Source organism: Erythrolamprus reginae, chromosome 1 (assembly GCF_031021105.1).
Source record: "Erythrolamprus reginae isolate rEryReg1 chromosome 1, rEryReg1.hap1, whole genome shotgun sequence".
Classification (NCBI taxonomy): domain Eukaryota; kingdom Metazoa; phylum Chordata; class Lepidosauria; order Squamata; family Dipsadidae; genus Erythrolamprus; species Erythrolamprus reginae.
The window spans coordinates 87,329,167-87,343,192 of NC_091950.1; the positions used below are offsets into that span (position 1 = coordinate 87,329,167).

General features: G+C 36.1%; 1 protein-coding gene across 4 annotated transcripts in view; it reads right to left on the reverse strand.

The window, feature by feature from the left end:
• The window catches only part of TTBK2 (tau tubulin kinase 2), a 71,871-nt gene that overhangs the window by 2,333 nt on the left and 55,512 nt on the right, over positions 1 to 14,026 (reverse strand). For 2 of the 4 annotated variants that reach the window (XM_070757780.1, XM_070757772.1), the window contains 2 exons: positions 10,840 to 11,091; positions 4,892 to 6,156 (listed from right to left, as the gene is read on the reverse strand). In XM_070757780.1, coding sequence (XP_070613881.1) covers positions 4,892 to 6,156; positions 10,840 to 11,091 — 1,517 coding nt within the window. The remainder of the gene's footprint in view (positions 1 to 4,891; positions 6,157 to 10,839; positions 11,092 to 14,026) is intronic. The other 2 variants (XM_070757798.1, XM_070757788.1) reach the window with 1 other exon arrangement.

Consider the following 14,026-nt stretch of genomic DNA (forward strand, 5'->3'; position numbering starts at 1 on the left):
TTTCTCTATTTTACTATTGTTGTACTTATCTTACTTGTTAACTGCTCTGAGTCCATTTTGGAGTGAGCGGCATAAAAATAATAAAATAAAATAAAATAAAATAAATGGTCCAAGTCCCTTTAATTAAATTCTGTCATCTTGGGGGACCAAGGAAGCATCCCTTCTTTGCTCATTCATGCCCTGTGGAACAGAATCCCTCTTAGAGATACATAAGGCATTCCAGAAATCTCTTAAAACCTAACTCTATTCCTGGTTAGGCTGTTTCTGGAGTCCAACTTTTTTTTTTAATGTTATTGATACAATCTTGTTCAGGTGGTCCTATTACTTATTTTATATTGCCTAAAACAGGAGTGTCAAACTTAAGGTGCTTAAAGCTGGACCACGGGGCCAGCCTGGAAATGTCAAAGGACTTTTCTGTGGTGCCACCGGCAGCTAAACTAGGCTGTGTGATGGCTCCTGCGCCCCTTTTTCACCCTCCATGGCCTCCTGCTGGCTGAAAATGGACTGAAAATGGTCCCGAAAACGGCCAGCAGAGTGCTGCAGGAGGCCATGGAGGCTGAAAACAAGGTGCAGGAGGGCCGCATGCAGCAGACTGCTGTAGGAGGCAGCTGTCCCCCCGTTTTTGTGGAAAAGGCTTCATTTTTCACCAATTTTTTGCAAAAACCAGGGCACACAGAGGGTTTGGAGGCCTGCACAGTGCTCCTGGGGGCCAGAGAGGACAAAAATCTTTTTTTTTCTTACTTATCTCTTTGAAATCTTGGTGTGTGTCTTATACACCAGTGTACCTTATAGTCCAAAAATACGGTAAATCTTTTTACTTGCATTATATGGGTGGGAATCAATGGACCAAACTTTTGTCTCATATATTTTCCTGCCACTTGTTACAGAAATGAATTACTGAAGCAAAGAAAATTTAGAAGTAGACTCTCTGAAAAGGAGCAGTAAACATGGCACTATAATAATAGTCCATTCAGATTTTTATTGTCTATCATTTATTAAAAAAACATAGAAGCCTTTCTTAGTATAAGTAGTTCTCAGTGACTGATTCAGAGAGGAAACTAAAAGTTACTTGTTTGTTTGTTTGTTTTTTGTTTGTTTGTTTGTTTATTTGACTTTTATGCTGCCCCTCTCCGAGAACTTTTGCAATATCTCTCTCTCTCTCTCTCTCTCTCTCTCTCTCTCTCTCTCTCTCTCTCTCTCTCTCTCTCTCTCTCTCTCTCTCTCTCTCTCTCTCTCTGTGTATGTGTCAGCCATATAGTTGACATTACAGTCCATTTAGTACTCATTGTCATATGTAAAACTGTAAGTACAGACATGATCACATTATGATCCGTATCTGGCTAATATCCCCAGTGTTCCACTACAGAAGGCTTTTACACTCCATTACTTACAGATTATGCCTGTAGCATATATCTATCTCAAAGAGCAATTTTGCAAAACATTCAATGAAACAGCACCTTTGTTCCTACAGTGCTGGTCAAGTGGAATACATAATTTTATAATGAGATTAGGAGGAAATTACTGATGATATGCCTAAGGAGTTGGAGACAAAAGAACCAAATGACCCTTTTCAACATGAAATTCTACTTATTAGCAATCAGGTTACTAGTTTTGCTATTTAGTTTAGGTTATTCCAAACACTTATATAGCCATCTATCTCTTACAATGATTTTAGGCAACTCACAACAATCCATAAAACACACTTAAAAACATACCCTTACCACTGTATTCTGATAAAACATCCTCATAGTTAAATCTCCTATCCTAGCCCAATGCTCGAGGAAAAAGTCATGTCTTCACAGCCTTCTAGAAGGCTTAAAGGGTACGGGGCTCTCTGATGGCAACCACTATGGCAATCACTGAGGTGGGCGGCCACCACAAATATTTAAGAGAGGGAATCTGGAGCACATCCACTATCTAAGCTGGTAGGATAATCAGATAACCTCAGGGAAAGACTGTCCTCCAAGTAAGCAGGCCTTATGCAATGTATGTCTTTAAAGATGACAGCCATTCAGAGTCACCTTATCCATGAGATGGGCAGCATATCAATTTAATAAATAAAATAAAAATAAATAAAAGAACCAGCATGTCAAATTGCATCCAGAAGGCAACTGGAAGCCAATGCAGCTCATGCAGCAGCACTATTGCTCTAATAAACTACAGGACATGCAAAACTATGCATGTCACTGCATTCTGGACCAACTGCAGTTTCCATATAATTTTCAAAGAAAACCCCATGTAGAATACAGTGGTACCTCTAGATACGAGCTGCTCCACATGCGAGTATTCCAGGTTACGAGCCGCGATGCGAGCGAAATTTCTGTTCGACACCCGAGCTCCGCTAGGTGGCGCAAGAATCTCCTTGCTTCCGGTTATCTCGGCGCAAAAAACAAAGTCTAAAGGCATTCGTTCGAGATGCGAGTTGATCAACTTACGAGCTCGGGTCTGGAACAAATTAAACTCGTATGTCGAGGTACCACTGTACACTGCAGCAATTCAAACAGGAGGTGATTAAGGCATCAGTTATTGTTGGCAAGATCTCCCAGTCCCAGAATAGATGTAATTGGTGCAAAGGGAGGTCTGTTTAAAGGACTTCATGGCCACAGCTGTCACCTGCTCCTCCAGAAAGAACCATGAATCCAAAAAGACCCCAAATTTCAGACCAAATCTGTGCAGTGGAATATTATCCCCTCAAGAGTCAGAAATGTCAATTCCCCAGATGTCAGAGGGTCAAAAATCCACAAACAGTTCCTTTTGCTAGAATTAATTCAAACCTGTTTTTTTCCTGATACAGGCCTTTACAGCTCCAGGGGCTAAGCCAGCACCTGAACAGCATCATTTCCCCAGCATGGGGTAGAAATGTATAATTGCATATCATGAGCATACTGATGATACCAAACCACATGCATGATCTCTCCCAATAGCTTCACACAGATGCTAAATAGGAAGGAGGAGAGACAAGACCTGAAGCATCCCAGATAATAAGGTTCTAGGGCTGGACTTGTCTTCCCCTACTAGCATTGACTAGTAGCAGCCATGGAGGGGGAAAAGAGAACTATTGCAATTCAGTGTGCCCCACTCCCAGTCTCCAGAACTGGTTGATGGTATCAAAAGCTGCTAAGAGGGCCAGAAGAGACACACAAACCACATCCTCAACGTTCCAAAAGTCCTCAAAGTGTTATGTTCTCTTTTGAGCTCAGAAATCATTCTTCTAAATTCCAAACTGTAGCTCTAGTTTAGTTCAGCTTAATTTATTTGCATGTGGCACATTTTTACGCAAGTTGCATTTCTTTTTATTATTATAATTTTTATATTTGATTTCATTTTAAGTCTGTTACCTCTTTTTATTATTGTATGCTGCCCCAAATCAGACTCTTATGAGATGGGCAGGCAAGTAAATGTGATAAATTAAATTAAATAAAGTTCTGCTATGTTATCACCTAGTCACAACAATAAAATAATAACTTACTGATTGTATTATATAATATAAACAGTGTATTTTATATCTATTTTCTTCTAACCAAGCTACTTTATTTTAAATAAAAGCTCATTTTGTTATTTTTGATGCTTGTGTTATAGCAAATAGAAAACATAATGTATATACTAACAACATTATCAAAAGACATGTTACAGTGAAGCTATAGGTTAAAATTTCTGACTATTAAGAACAGCTTTTAAAATATAATTGAATAGACATTTATATTACTGACATTCACTACAGATTTCAATACAGAGGGCTTATTATAAAAATGAAGCAATCAATGTTTTTATATTCAACTCCTCCACATGGAGATAAATAATTCTTATCATCCCCTTAGAATTATATAACTCAAATATGAAAACCAAAACATTTAGAAATCTAGTACTGTACCTCATATCCACTTCAGGCACAGATCATAAATGTTAATTCATAAAAACTTTCCTCAGTTTTAAATGAGGAAAAAATTATTTGCATGTGCACTTGTGCTTCCACCCAAATAATGAAAGCCACAAGGACTGTGCAATTTGTAAGGTGTTATACTGCACAGATATATACTTATGGCAGTATGGGGCGGAAAAAGGGGCTCTGTGATCTCCTTTAGGGCACCTTTTGGAAGGTCATGGGCTCCCCTTCATCAGAAGCTCCAGGCAGAATACGCCTGAGTGTTGGGGAGGGGGTGCCCTTAGGGCTCACTCGCTGCAAGCCCACAAACAGGGGTGAGCCTTCCCACATGCCTTGGGCATGGCAGAGGGCAAGAGAAGGTCAAGGCCAAGTTCAAGGGCAACCTTCCCTTGCTCGGCAAGGAGCTTTCGTAACCAACTCCCCGCGGAGATTAGAATTGCCCCCACCCTCCCTGTCTTTCGTAAACTACTCAAGACTCATTTATACCGCCAGGCATGGGGGAGTTGAGATATTCCTTCCCCCTAGGCCATTACAAGTTATGTAGAGGGGCGGCATACAAATCCAATAAATTATTATTATTATTATTATTATTATTATTATTATTATTATTATTATGCATGGTATGTCTGTGTGTATGTTTGGTTTTATAATAAGGGTTTTTAGTTGTTTTATTATTGGATTGTCACATGCTGTTTTTATCATTGTTGTTAGCCGCCCCGAGTCTACGAAGAGGGGCAGCATACAAATCCAATAAATAATAATAATAATAATAATAATAATAATTATTATTATTATTATTATTATTATTATTATTATTATTATTATTATTATTATTTCTTCACCCTTAGTTGTCCAAGGATACTTGGAAGTTCCGCCCCATTGACTTCCTCTGCAGGGCTAGATTTAAATAAATAAAGTGACCCATAAAATCCAGCTCTGTGGTCTGTGTGCTTATTCCACACCCGACGCAAATATTCATATTGCTTAAATAGATGTGTGTGCACTTACCTAACCTCTACTCCAGGCCTTGTTGGTGGCCTTCCTGGGGGTGGACGAGGAAAAAACTGAGCTGAGTTTGAACTGGTAATATTATCTGCTGTAGTCCAAGATACAGGTCTTGGTATTTTGCTCTTTCTGGGTTGTGGATTATTTGATGACAAAAAGCTCTCTTGTACTTGACTCCGCAAGTGAGTGTCCAATGTTAATTTGGAAAAGGAGGTCAATACATCTTCTGAAAATGGCATGGGACCTGCTACTGCTGATTCCGTCAGTGACTTGTCGGAGGCACTTGAAAGGTCACCCAGGAAAGATCTGAGCTGATTCTTTTCTACCAATAGTCTAACCAAGTCTGTTTGGTGAGCCTTTTTTAAAAGTAGCTTCTCCTTTGCTGAAACAGGAGAAGATTCTGATGAGGAATCTATCTCTTGTGCTAAAACTGGTATGCGACTTTGCCTAGCTACAAATGGCGATCTAACTAATTCTTTTTTGGACTGACTAGAAGTTTCATTCTCTGAAATAGAATAGAATAGTTCTCCATTTCTTTGAATACTTTGCTCTTCGCTTTCCTTTTCATGCAAAAATGTGGCAAGTTTCACTTGCTGGCATTGCAGTTCCTTAGGATGATCAATATCCTCATCGTGAAAGCCATTTTCATGTACTTGTGTTTCTTGACTTTCCTGTTTGTAAGCAAATAGGTCAGTGCTTCTTGACAGAGAAACGTCTGATGTTTCAGCAGCTGACTGTTTCTGTAATTCCTGTTTTGTACCCTGATTTAATAAGGAGCAGCTGGCCAAAGGTCTTGGTTCTTCTGGGTCTGTAATAACCTGAGGTCCATCCAAAACAAATTCTGTGCTTCTTGAAGCAACTAAGCAGGGTTCTTTAATTTGTATTTCAATAGCGTCTTCAAAAACAATGAAAGGCTCTTTCTCTTCGATTCCTTCAACAAGATTCACATTTTTTCTTCCTTCTTGTTTCTTCATGTATTGTTCAAGTAAATTTGTTTGGCTATTCTGATTTTCAATGCCTTCATCGGCATCTTTATCAAGGGTCCCTTGGTTGCAATCTAATTTGAGAACTAAATCTGTTCTACTGCTGCTAAAAGTCAATGCACCATTTGCCTCAACCAAAGCAGCAACGTTCTCCTTAGGGGAGGAAAGTTCAACTGTATGTTCCAAAACCCGAGGATCCTGATCTTTCTTGTCTAGATGCTGCCCGCAATGAAAACTTTCAGAAGTAGACTGTGTGGATGCCATTGATGGCCTGGGAATTGTAACCTGTAAAAAAAAAAAATTAAATAATGAGTTGAGTTGACCACAGATTATTTAATTGGTTTTTTGACATTACCATATATTTTCAAAACAGTAGTTAATTTCCTTTTCATTGTATCTTGAAGAGAAGTGTTCATTTGGGATCACTTAATAATAGGATGTTTTTCTCAAACTGTTCTTATCAAAATCACCTATTACTCTCGCTCTCTAAATGAATCCGTCTTTATCCACCCTTTTTGCTCTAGTTAGTTCTTTTTACATGCTTTTAATTTAACTGATTCATTTCAAAATAACACAATGTAAAATGTATTTGCAGCCTCCTATTTTATTTCCTTTTCTTGTTAAAGCTTTAATGGGCTATAAGGAGGCAGGCCTAAGTAGTCTAATCTTATACCTCTTTACTGAAAACTCTACTTTGGTGAAAAGATACATCAGATTGTAGTTTCAGTCTATAAGAAATATATATATTTATTGGTGGTGCCTAGTGAGAATTATTAGAAACATGACCTACAAATTCTTTAAGCATCAATGGTGTCAGTCTTTTGACATCATTGTCATTATTTGCTGGCTGAGTGATCTTACAAACTATTCTGAAGTTATTTCCAGTAAGAAATGTTATAAAAATATACTTTATAATGAACAGTTATTATACACAGCAGAAAATTTGATTAATTCATAGTTTTTTGTGCTTTAAATGTTTGCCTTTTATCTACACCATTCATCAAATATTTTGCATCAGAGCAAAAATAGTTTGTTATATCCTCTACACTTCTCGCATCTGGTTCATATTACTGAATCTGTTTGTATAATCATTGTCCCAATTTGCTTTCTACTTATCTTTCTGCACAGCCTTTTCCCTGTACTTGCTTCACTAGGCATAGACATTCAGCAGTGCCTTCAACTGTAAAAATAATTTCCTCCTGATAAGTTTGTCCCTGTTCCTTGAACACAAAATATTCCTTTGCATACATGCATGAAAGATATATGACAACTATATGCAAAATTCCACTGTTAAACCATAAAGGAAAAGATAACTGAAGCAAGAATGTTAACAAATAATAAGAAAAGAGGCATGTTTAAAGAGAATTCATAAGAAAGTATACAGCTAAAGTAAAATCCTAAAAGTAATCCAGAAGAGATATAACAATGGTAAATGAGGGCAAAATAAGTGGGACAACTGTATTGAAAACTATATTGAAAATGTCAGAAACATTTTCAAAAAGAGAACATATTTAAGAATCAACTTTATAAGAAACTGAGCTAATACAGGTACAGACCAACTGCCAAATAAACAAGAACAGATTCATTGAACTATTTAAAGCCATTAGAGGAAAGGTAATCCAGAATATAACGTGTACAATGTTAACAATACAGAATAGCACTGTGTCCTGAAAATTGGAAGAGACTGGTGTGTATCTCTATACCATAAATAGGAAATTCAAAAGAAAGTGCAAATTACCAAACCAAGTCTCTGCTTTCATATCTTATTTAAGTTTTCTTAAAGTACTTCTTAAATAACCACATGAGTTATGCCAGAAGACCGTCTTGTTAACTGTCTTTATGCCAAAAACAGTTAAACAGTCAGCCAAAACACTTGATTATTTTTTTGAAGAATCTTAATTATTAAGACTGAATTTGGAGAAACAGAACAGCTCAGAATAAGTAAGTGAATCAGATGACGCATACTGTTCATAATGTGCACAATAAACCTATGAATGGCAGAACTGGAGGAAATCCCACCTGGAATCAAAATTGGGATCTGATACATTAAGAATCTAATATATAGTATACCAATTTTATCGCTTAAAAAACCCAAAAGTTTTTTAAAAGCTAATTATGAAAGTAATCATGAAAAGAAAAATCCAAATTAAGGATATATTTTTCCCCTTTGGATCAAGAAGAGTTAAAAATAAACAGTGTGTTATGATTATCTAGCAAGGGAGAAAACAACACATTTAGACAGAACTATGAAGTATAAGAACAATTCAATGATGACAAACACCAGAACATTTAATGCTTTAAGTGCTTTTTCAATGTACAGGTTTAAAAGTTGAATACTTGAGAAAAGTGAGAGAAGAAGATATTCCCTTAAATAACAAATTGAGAGATGTCTTGCTTTATGGATTGCAAGATAAGTCAGTTAGCCTTAGATAAATACAAACTGTCTATTTCCTTGATGTGATAAAATAGGAGGAAGTTATGAAAAATATGTAAAGAAAAATATTCACAATTTTTTATAAAAATCAAGTGTTTTTCCTAGATGGTTGCTCAACAATGAAATCAAAGAGCAACGGAAAGAAAAAGAAAAGGATTGGCCCTATTTCATTTGTGCTCTGGCTCCGCTTACTGGTTGTTTGGGGGGTGTCTTGAAGGAATGTTGTCCTCAAAAATAAAAATATAAATGTTCCATGCTCGATTTAAACAGATAGAAATAGTATAAGAAGAAACGAGGAGAAGAAAATGCCATGAAAGAAGAAGAAAAAATATAATAATGGATTGTAATCTGGAAAACCTGACGATCTCATTCAGTTGCAATCCTCTATTGGATTCCAATAGATTCTTGTATTCAGAATTCTCATAAGATTTTGCAACATTTGAGATTACTTTAACTACCACAAAGCACATAAAAGGCTACTCTTTTCTTTGAATAGGTAAGAAACTGATCTGATTGAAAAAATTAACGTAGCACCAAAGAATTAAGAGGATGTACTGTATTCAAATATAGTCATCATTTATTAGCTACAAACAACTATCATTTTTTATTTATATACCGGTATATAGAATTGATACCTACATAGATTAGGCACATCCAGTTTTTTTCCCTTCTGTTTCAATTCTTTGCTCATTTTTCAAATATTAAATATATTTTTAGCTTTTGTCTTCACGTTGCAGTACAATTACTTCAATTAAAAAGCAAACAATTATTTTGAAAAAATGAGATATTGTTTCTTGTTCCATTTTGGATCTTATGGCCATTATGTAAGATTGTGCAGTTAATGCCCAGGATTTGCGTGCTAACTCCTAAATTATTAAGACTAAGTTTTTAATAATTGCATTTTCACCATAAACAAGGCAAGAGGCAAAAATATACAAAATCTAGTTAAAGAAATTACTTCTTGTTACATAGAATAGATCCCTTATATGTTCACTGACAGAAAATTTGACCTTTGGAATATTTTTCTTATTTTTTCATCATTGCTCAATAATATTGAATTAGAAACAAAAAATTATATTGAGAGAAATAGTATTTTATATAAAAGCAAAAAGTTACACGCAGAAATAAACTTTACATATGGCAAAGTTTATGGTGGGATGGAGTCAAATTAAACATTGTTTTAATGATTAATTATCATTGTAAGTAGTTGCTCTACCAATATAAAGTTATTTTTTATGTTAAAATAACATAGATAACATCTTTTATAAGACTACTTCTGAAAGTTTGAGTATTGTGTTCTTAAATATTAATTCACTGTGTTAGCAAAAACTTCAGAAGAGAAGGATTTAGGGGTAGTGATTTTTGACAGTCTCAAAATGGTTGAGCAGTGTGGTCGGGCGGTAGGAAAAGCAAGTAGGATGCTTGACTGCATGGCTAGAGGTATAACAAGCAGGAAGAGGGAGATTGTGATCCCACTATATAGAGCACTGGTGAGACCACATTTGGAATACTGTGTTCAGTTCTGGAGACCTCACCTACAAAAAGATATTGACAAAATTGAACGGGTCCAAAGACAGGCTACAAGAATGGTGGAAGGTCTTAAGCATAAAACGTATCAGAAAGACTTAATGAACTCAATTTGCATAGTCTGGAGGACAGAAGGAAAAGGGGGGACATGATCGAAACATTTAAATATGTCAAAGGGTTAAATAAGGTTCAGGAGGGAAGTGTTTTTAATAGGAAAGTGAACACAAGAACAAGGGGACACAATCTAAAGTTAGTTGGGGGAAAGATCAAAAGCAACATGAGAAAATATTATTTTACTGAAAGAGTAGTAGATCCTTGGAACAAACTTCCAGCAGACGTGGTTGGTAAATCCACAGTAACTGAATTTAAACATGCCTGGGATAAACATATATCCATCCTAAGATAAAATACAAATAATAGTATAAGGGAGACTAGATGGATCATGAGGTCTTTTTCTGCCGTCAGTCTTCTATGTTTCCATGTTTCTAATTGGTGTTTTCCATTTGACAGTTTTAATACTACTGATTCCTATTATTAAACCCATGTCTTGAACAGTATGTATTTTAGCATTCTACTTATTAAAAGAAAAGAAACCTGCAAATGTTTATCTTCTCAATCAATGAGGCCCTCTTTCTCTTTTTGTATATGTAACAATCACATATATCAGTTTTAATTTTAACAACTTTAATTTTGAATCTTATTTATTGAATCTATTTCCCAAACTTTAAACTACAAAAAAGTCATTCATAATTTCTGAAAAATAATTTTATCTTCTACATAAAAGATCAGTTAGTGTATTCACTCTGATTTATCCTGTGAAGATTTTGCTGTTATTTTAAAACAGTTTACTTCTTTAAAATGACTTTCTCAAAAAAGCTGCATCCCCCAGCTTTCAGTTTTCCTAGAAAAATAAACCAAATCTCAGCCCTGCATAGTCATTTGGAACTGTAAAGCTTTTCAAATGATCAACAGTGTAGTTGCTCTGATGAAAATGAAGATGCATTCACCTGCTGGAGTTGTGCTTTTGAGATGTGAATGACAGGGGGAAACTTGTTTCCAGAGGGAATAACAGGAAGTTGCCTACAGGAAGGTGACCAGGAAGAGGAAGAGTGGCTCTCTGCTGATTGACTCCTTGGAAAGCTTGTCACTTTCTTAGGATCCATGTGGGTGATGAAGTGGGAGATAGGGTTCAAGGTACAGAAGATGTTGTGGCTTGAAATTCGTGGGATGGAGAAATGTGACATATGAAATGAGCTGAGCTGTGAGAATATGGCAGGGAAAAGAAAGAAAATGTTTCAAATATTTAATAAAACCATTTTATTATTCTTTATATCGTTTTATACATCAGCCTCGCAGTAGTTGATATTTCCAATAATAAACCATAACTCTTTTAAAAATGAAACTACAAAGACTACTTATTTTATTCCTCTGGTTTAGCAATATTTTCCCATGTGCCACTAATAACACAGAAAATTTATAAACGCGATTATAAAATAATGCTGCTAGTAAAAGAAATTATAAAAAAATATGATTACCTTGAAAACCTTATCTGACAAAGATAACCAATAGTGAAATGTATTGAATTGGATCCAGGTCTTGCTTCCACAATTGGAAACACTATTTATAGAAGGAGAACACTTCCCTGAGTAGTATAGTAACATTTGCTAATTTCCCCTGCTTTATTATTCCCTTATATTTTTCCATAATATTCTTTGTGTGGTGTTGGAAATCTCTTCAGGGAACACTATTCAGGGAAATAAAATCTGGATCCGAGCCAATATTCATTCCAAGCATCATTTTTTTATCAGCTTGCAAATATAATGCTCTACTTAAAAGCATTGTTCGGATACACATAATGTCTATTACAGAATAATAAAACAAAGGATCTGGTTACTTACCTATAATTGAAGTTCTTTAGGTAGTTATCTGTGAATCTGCATATATGGGTTCTGCACATGCACAGTAACTTACGTGATGCATTCTGGAACCTTAGACTTTTGGTAGGAAGCCCATTTCCCTTCCCTAGATTCAGCATATGAAATTAGGATTACCGTCATTGTCATCCATTTCAAAGAAGCCACAACAGACAATGCTGTCCTTGAAACCAGGTCAGAAGGATGGATAGTTGGGATTTGGATTCACAGATGGCCATGTTAAGAATGACAGTTACAAGTAATTAACCAGTGGTTTCTATGATTTACATACCTGGCTCAGTAGCAAGCTACTATATAAGGAGATTGGTAAACAATTAAAAAAACCTGAGAATAAAACTGCCTGCAAAATTATCCTCTCAAGAAAACAACCCCTGCTAAGATCAGATGGCTGTAATAAAGTGACTGCCCAAAAAGAGATCATACTGCTGATGAAGCCATCAGATTCAGGGAATAGCAAAACTGGATTTCTCTGTCTAAATATAATTGTTCTTGTGATGCCTATTACAAGAGATAAATAAACGTGGATCCTTCTTATATTGAAGTCAGAAATGAAGCTATCTGAATATCAAGCTTATACATAATTATTTCTAAGGAGTTTTCTGGCCTTGAAAAAAAAATAGAGGGAACCTCTTCTTAGCATACATGAAAATGAGAGACTGCTTTCAGCAGGAGGGGAAATGGAGACCACAGACTCACTTTCTCCTTATAGAAAATTAGGTAAGTCATCTAAATACAAAAGCATGCAGCTCGCTAGAATGTCAGACTGAATGTCAGACTGATGTGATCTCAATGACTAATGCTGTCTTTTGAGAGAGTAAATGAAGAGGTCCGGTAGCTAAGGTCTTAAAGGACTTTGTCAAACAGATAATCTGGGTTCGAGGAATGAGCCCAGGAGTAGCAGATTAAGGCGTGATGATCCCAGCACCTAAAACGTCAGTGGCTTTCCCAGCAAGGCTGGAATGGCCAGTGCAACCTATCAAACCACCACAGAGGCGGCAAGTGCTAAAATACACCAAACTTAAAGCTGTGACTTCACTCCTAGGAAAACGCGACAAATAATGCAACAAAAACCTGAAAGTTCAAGAATTTCTGCTCGGGACTGACAGCCAAACCAAAGCGTCTCTCTCAGGCTGGGCTGAGTCGCAAACTAGGGCCTGAAGGACAGGTAGTGGGGCGTGGCTACAACTTTGATGACTCAATCTCTAGGCAGAAGAACCAGGTCAACATCCAATCCCAGACTATTCTGCTACTATAGTAGCAGAAAGAAAGTTCTGTACAATTTTCATAAACTGCTTCACAGCCAGATGAAAAAAAAACAGAAATTCCTTTAATCATATTATGAAGATTATAACAAGATAAAGTTTTACAGACAAAATAAAGCTTCTTCTTAAACTTTAATAAAAATTCCAAAACACAGCATGAAACCTGGAATGGAAGGTTAGGAAAACTGAGGACTCTGTCCATCATGTTACCTTTCTGAATTTAAGGCTTCCAATCTATAGCAAAGACCAGATCTACTGCAACTAAGGATTTGTAGATGTAATTCCCAAATAATTATTTGGGGAGGGGGGGAGAATGAGAGCTGGGTCAAACTGGCAATGCATTAAGCCAAACTTAACAAAGCTATCAGGATTTGGATACAGAAGCTAGGCTAAAACAGAACATCCTAATGGATGTTATAAACACTGAGGTATGCTTTATCCAATAATTTTTGGCCATTTGAAACCGAATGAGATGTACTGAAAATAGGACTACCATAGCAGTAAAATCCTTCACAAATGAAAATACTATTCTTATATGATTAATTTGGTTGTTTAAATTCACACTAAGGGACAGGACAATTCAGGTTACTTATAGTATGTGCAAACCAACATCTTCTGAATTGAGGAAAGTTTGTGATCACTATTTTGACAGCCATGATGTCCATAGAAGGCAAAATTTGAACAAATGAAGAAGGCAGATTCTCCCCAACCAGATACAAGAACTACAGTCCAATCTACTGCTACATCTAGGTTACCCATAAGAATTAAAAATGTTAGTTTCAAAGCCTATTTCAAGATAGAAGATGCCTAACGCAGATAAACATGCAAGAAATGAAGAGGTAACACATATTTTGAGGCTGTAGCCAGAAGTGAGCTTTCCTAAAGTGGTTTGCACTAGTGTGATTCAACGTAGCCGCTAAAGATGGATTAGTATGATATAACCAGCTCTTTATCCTTGCACATTGTCTTCTACAATACAATTAAACTGTCTTTATAAA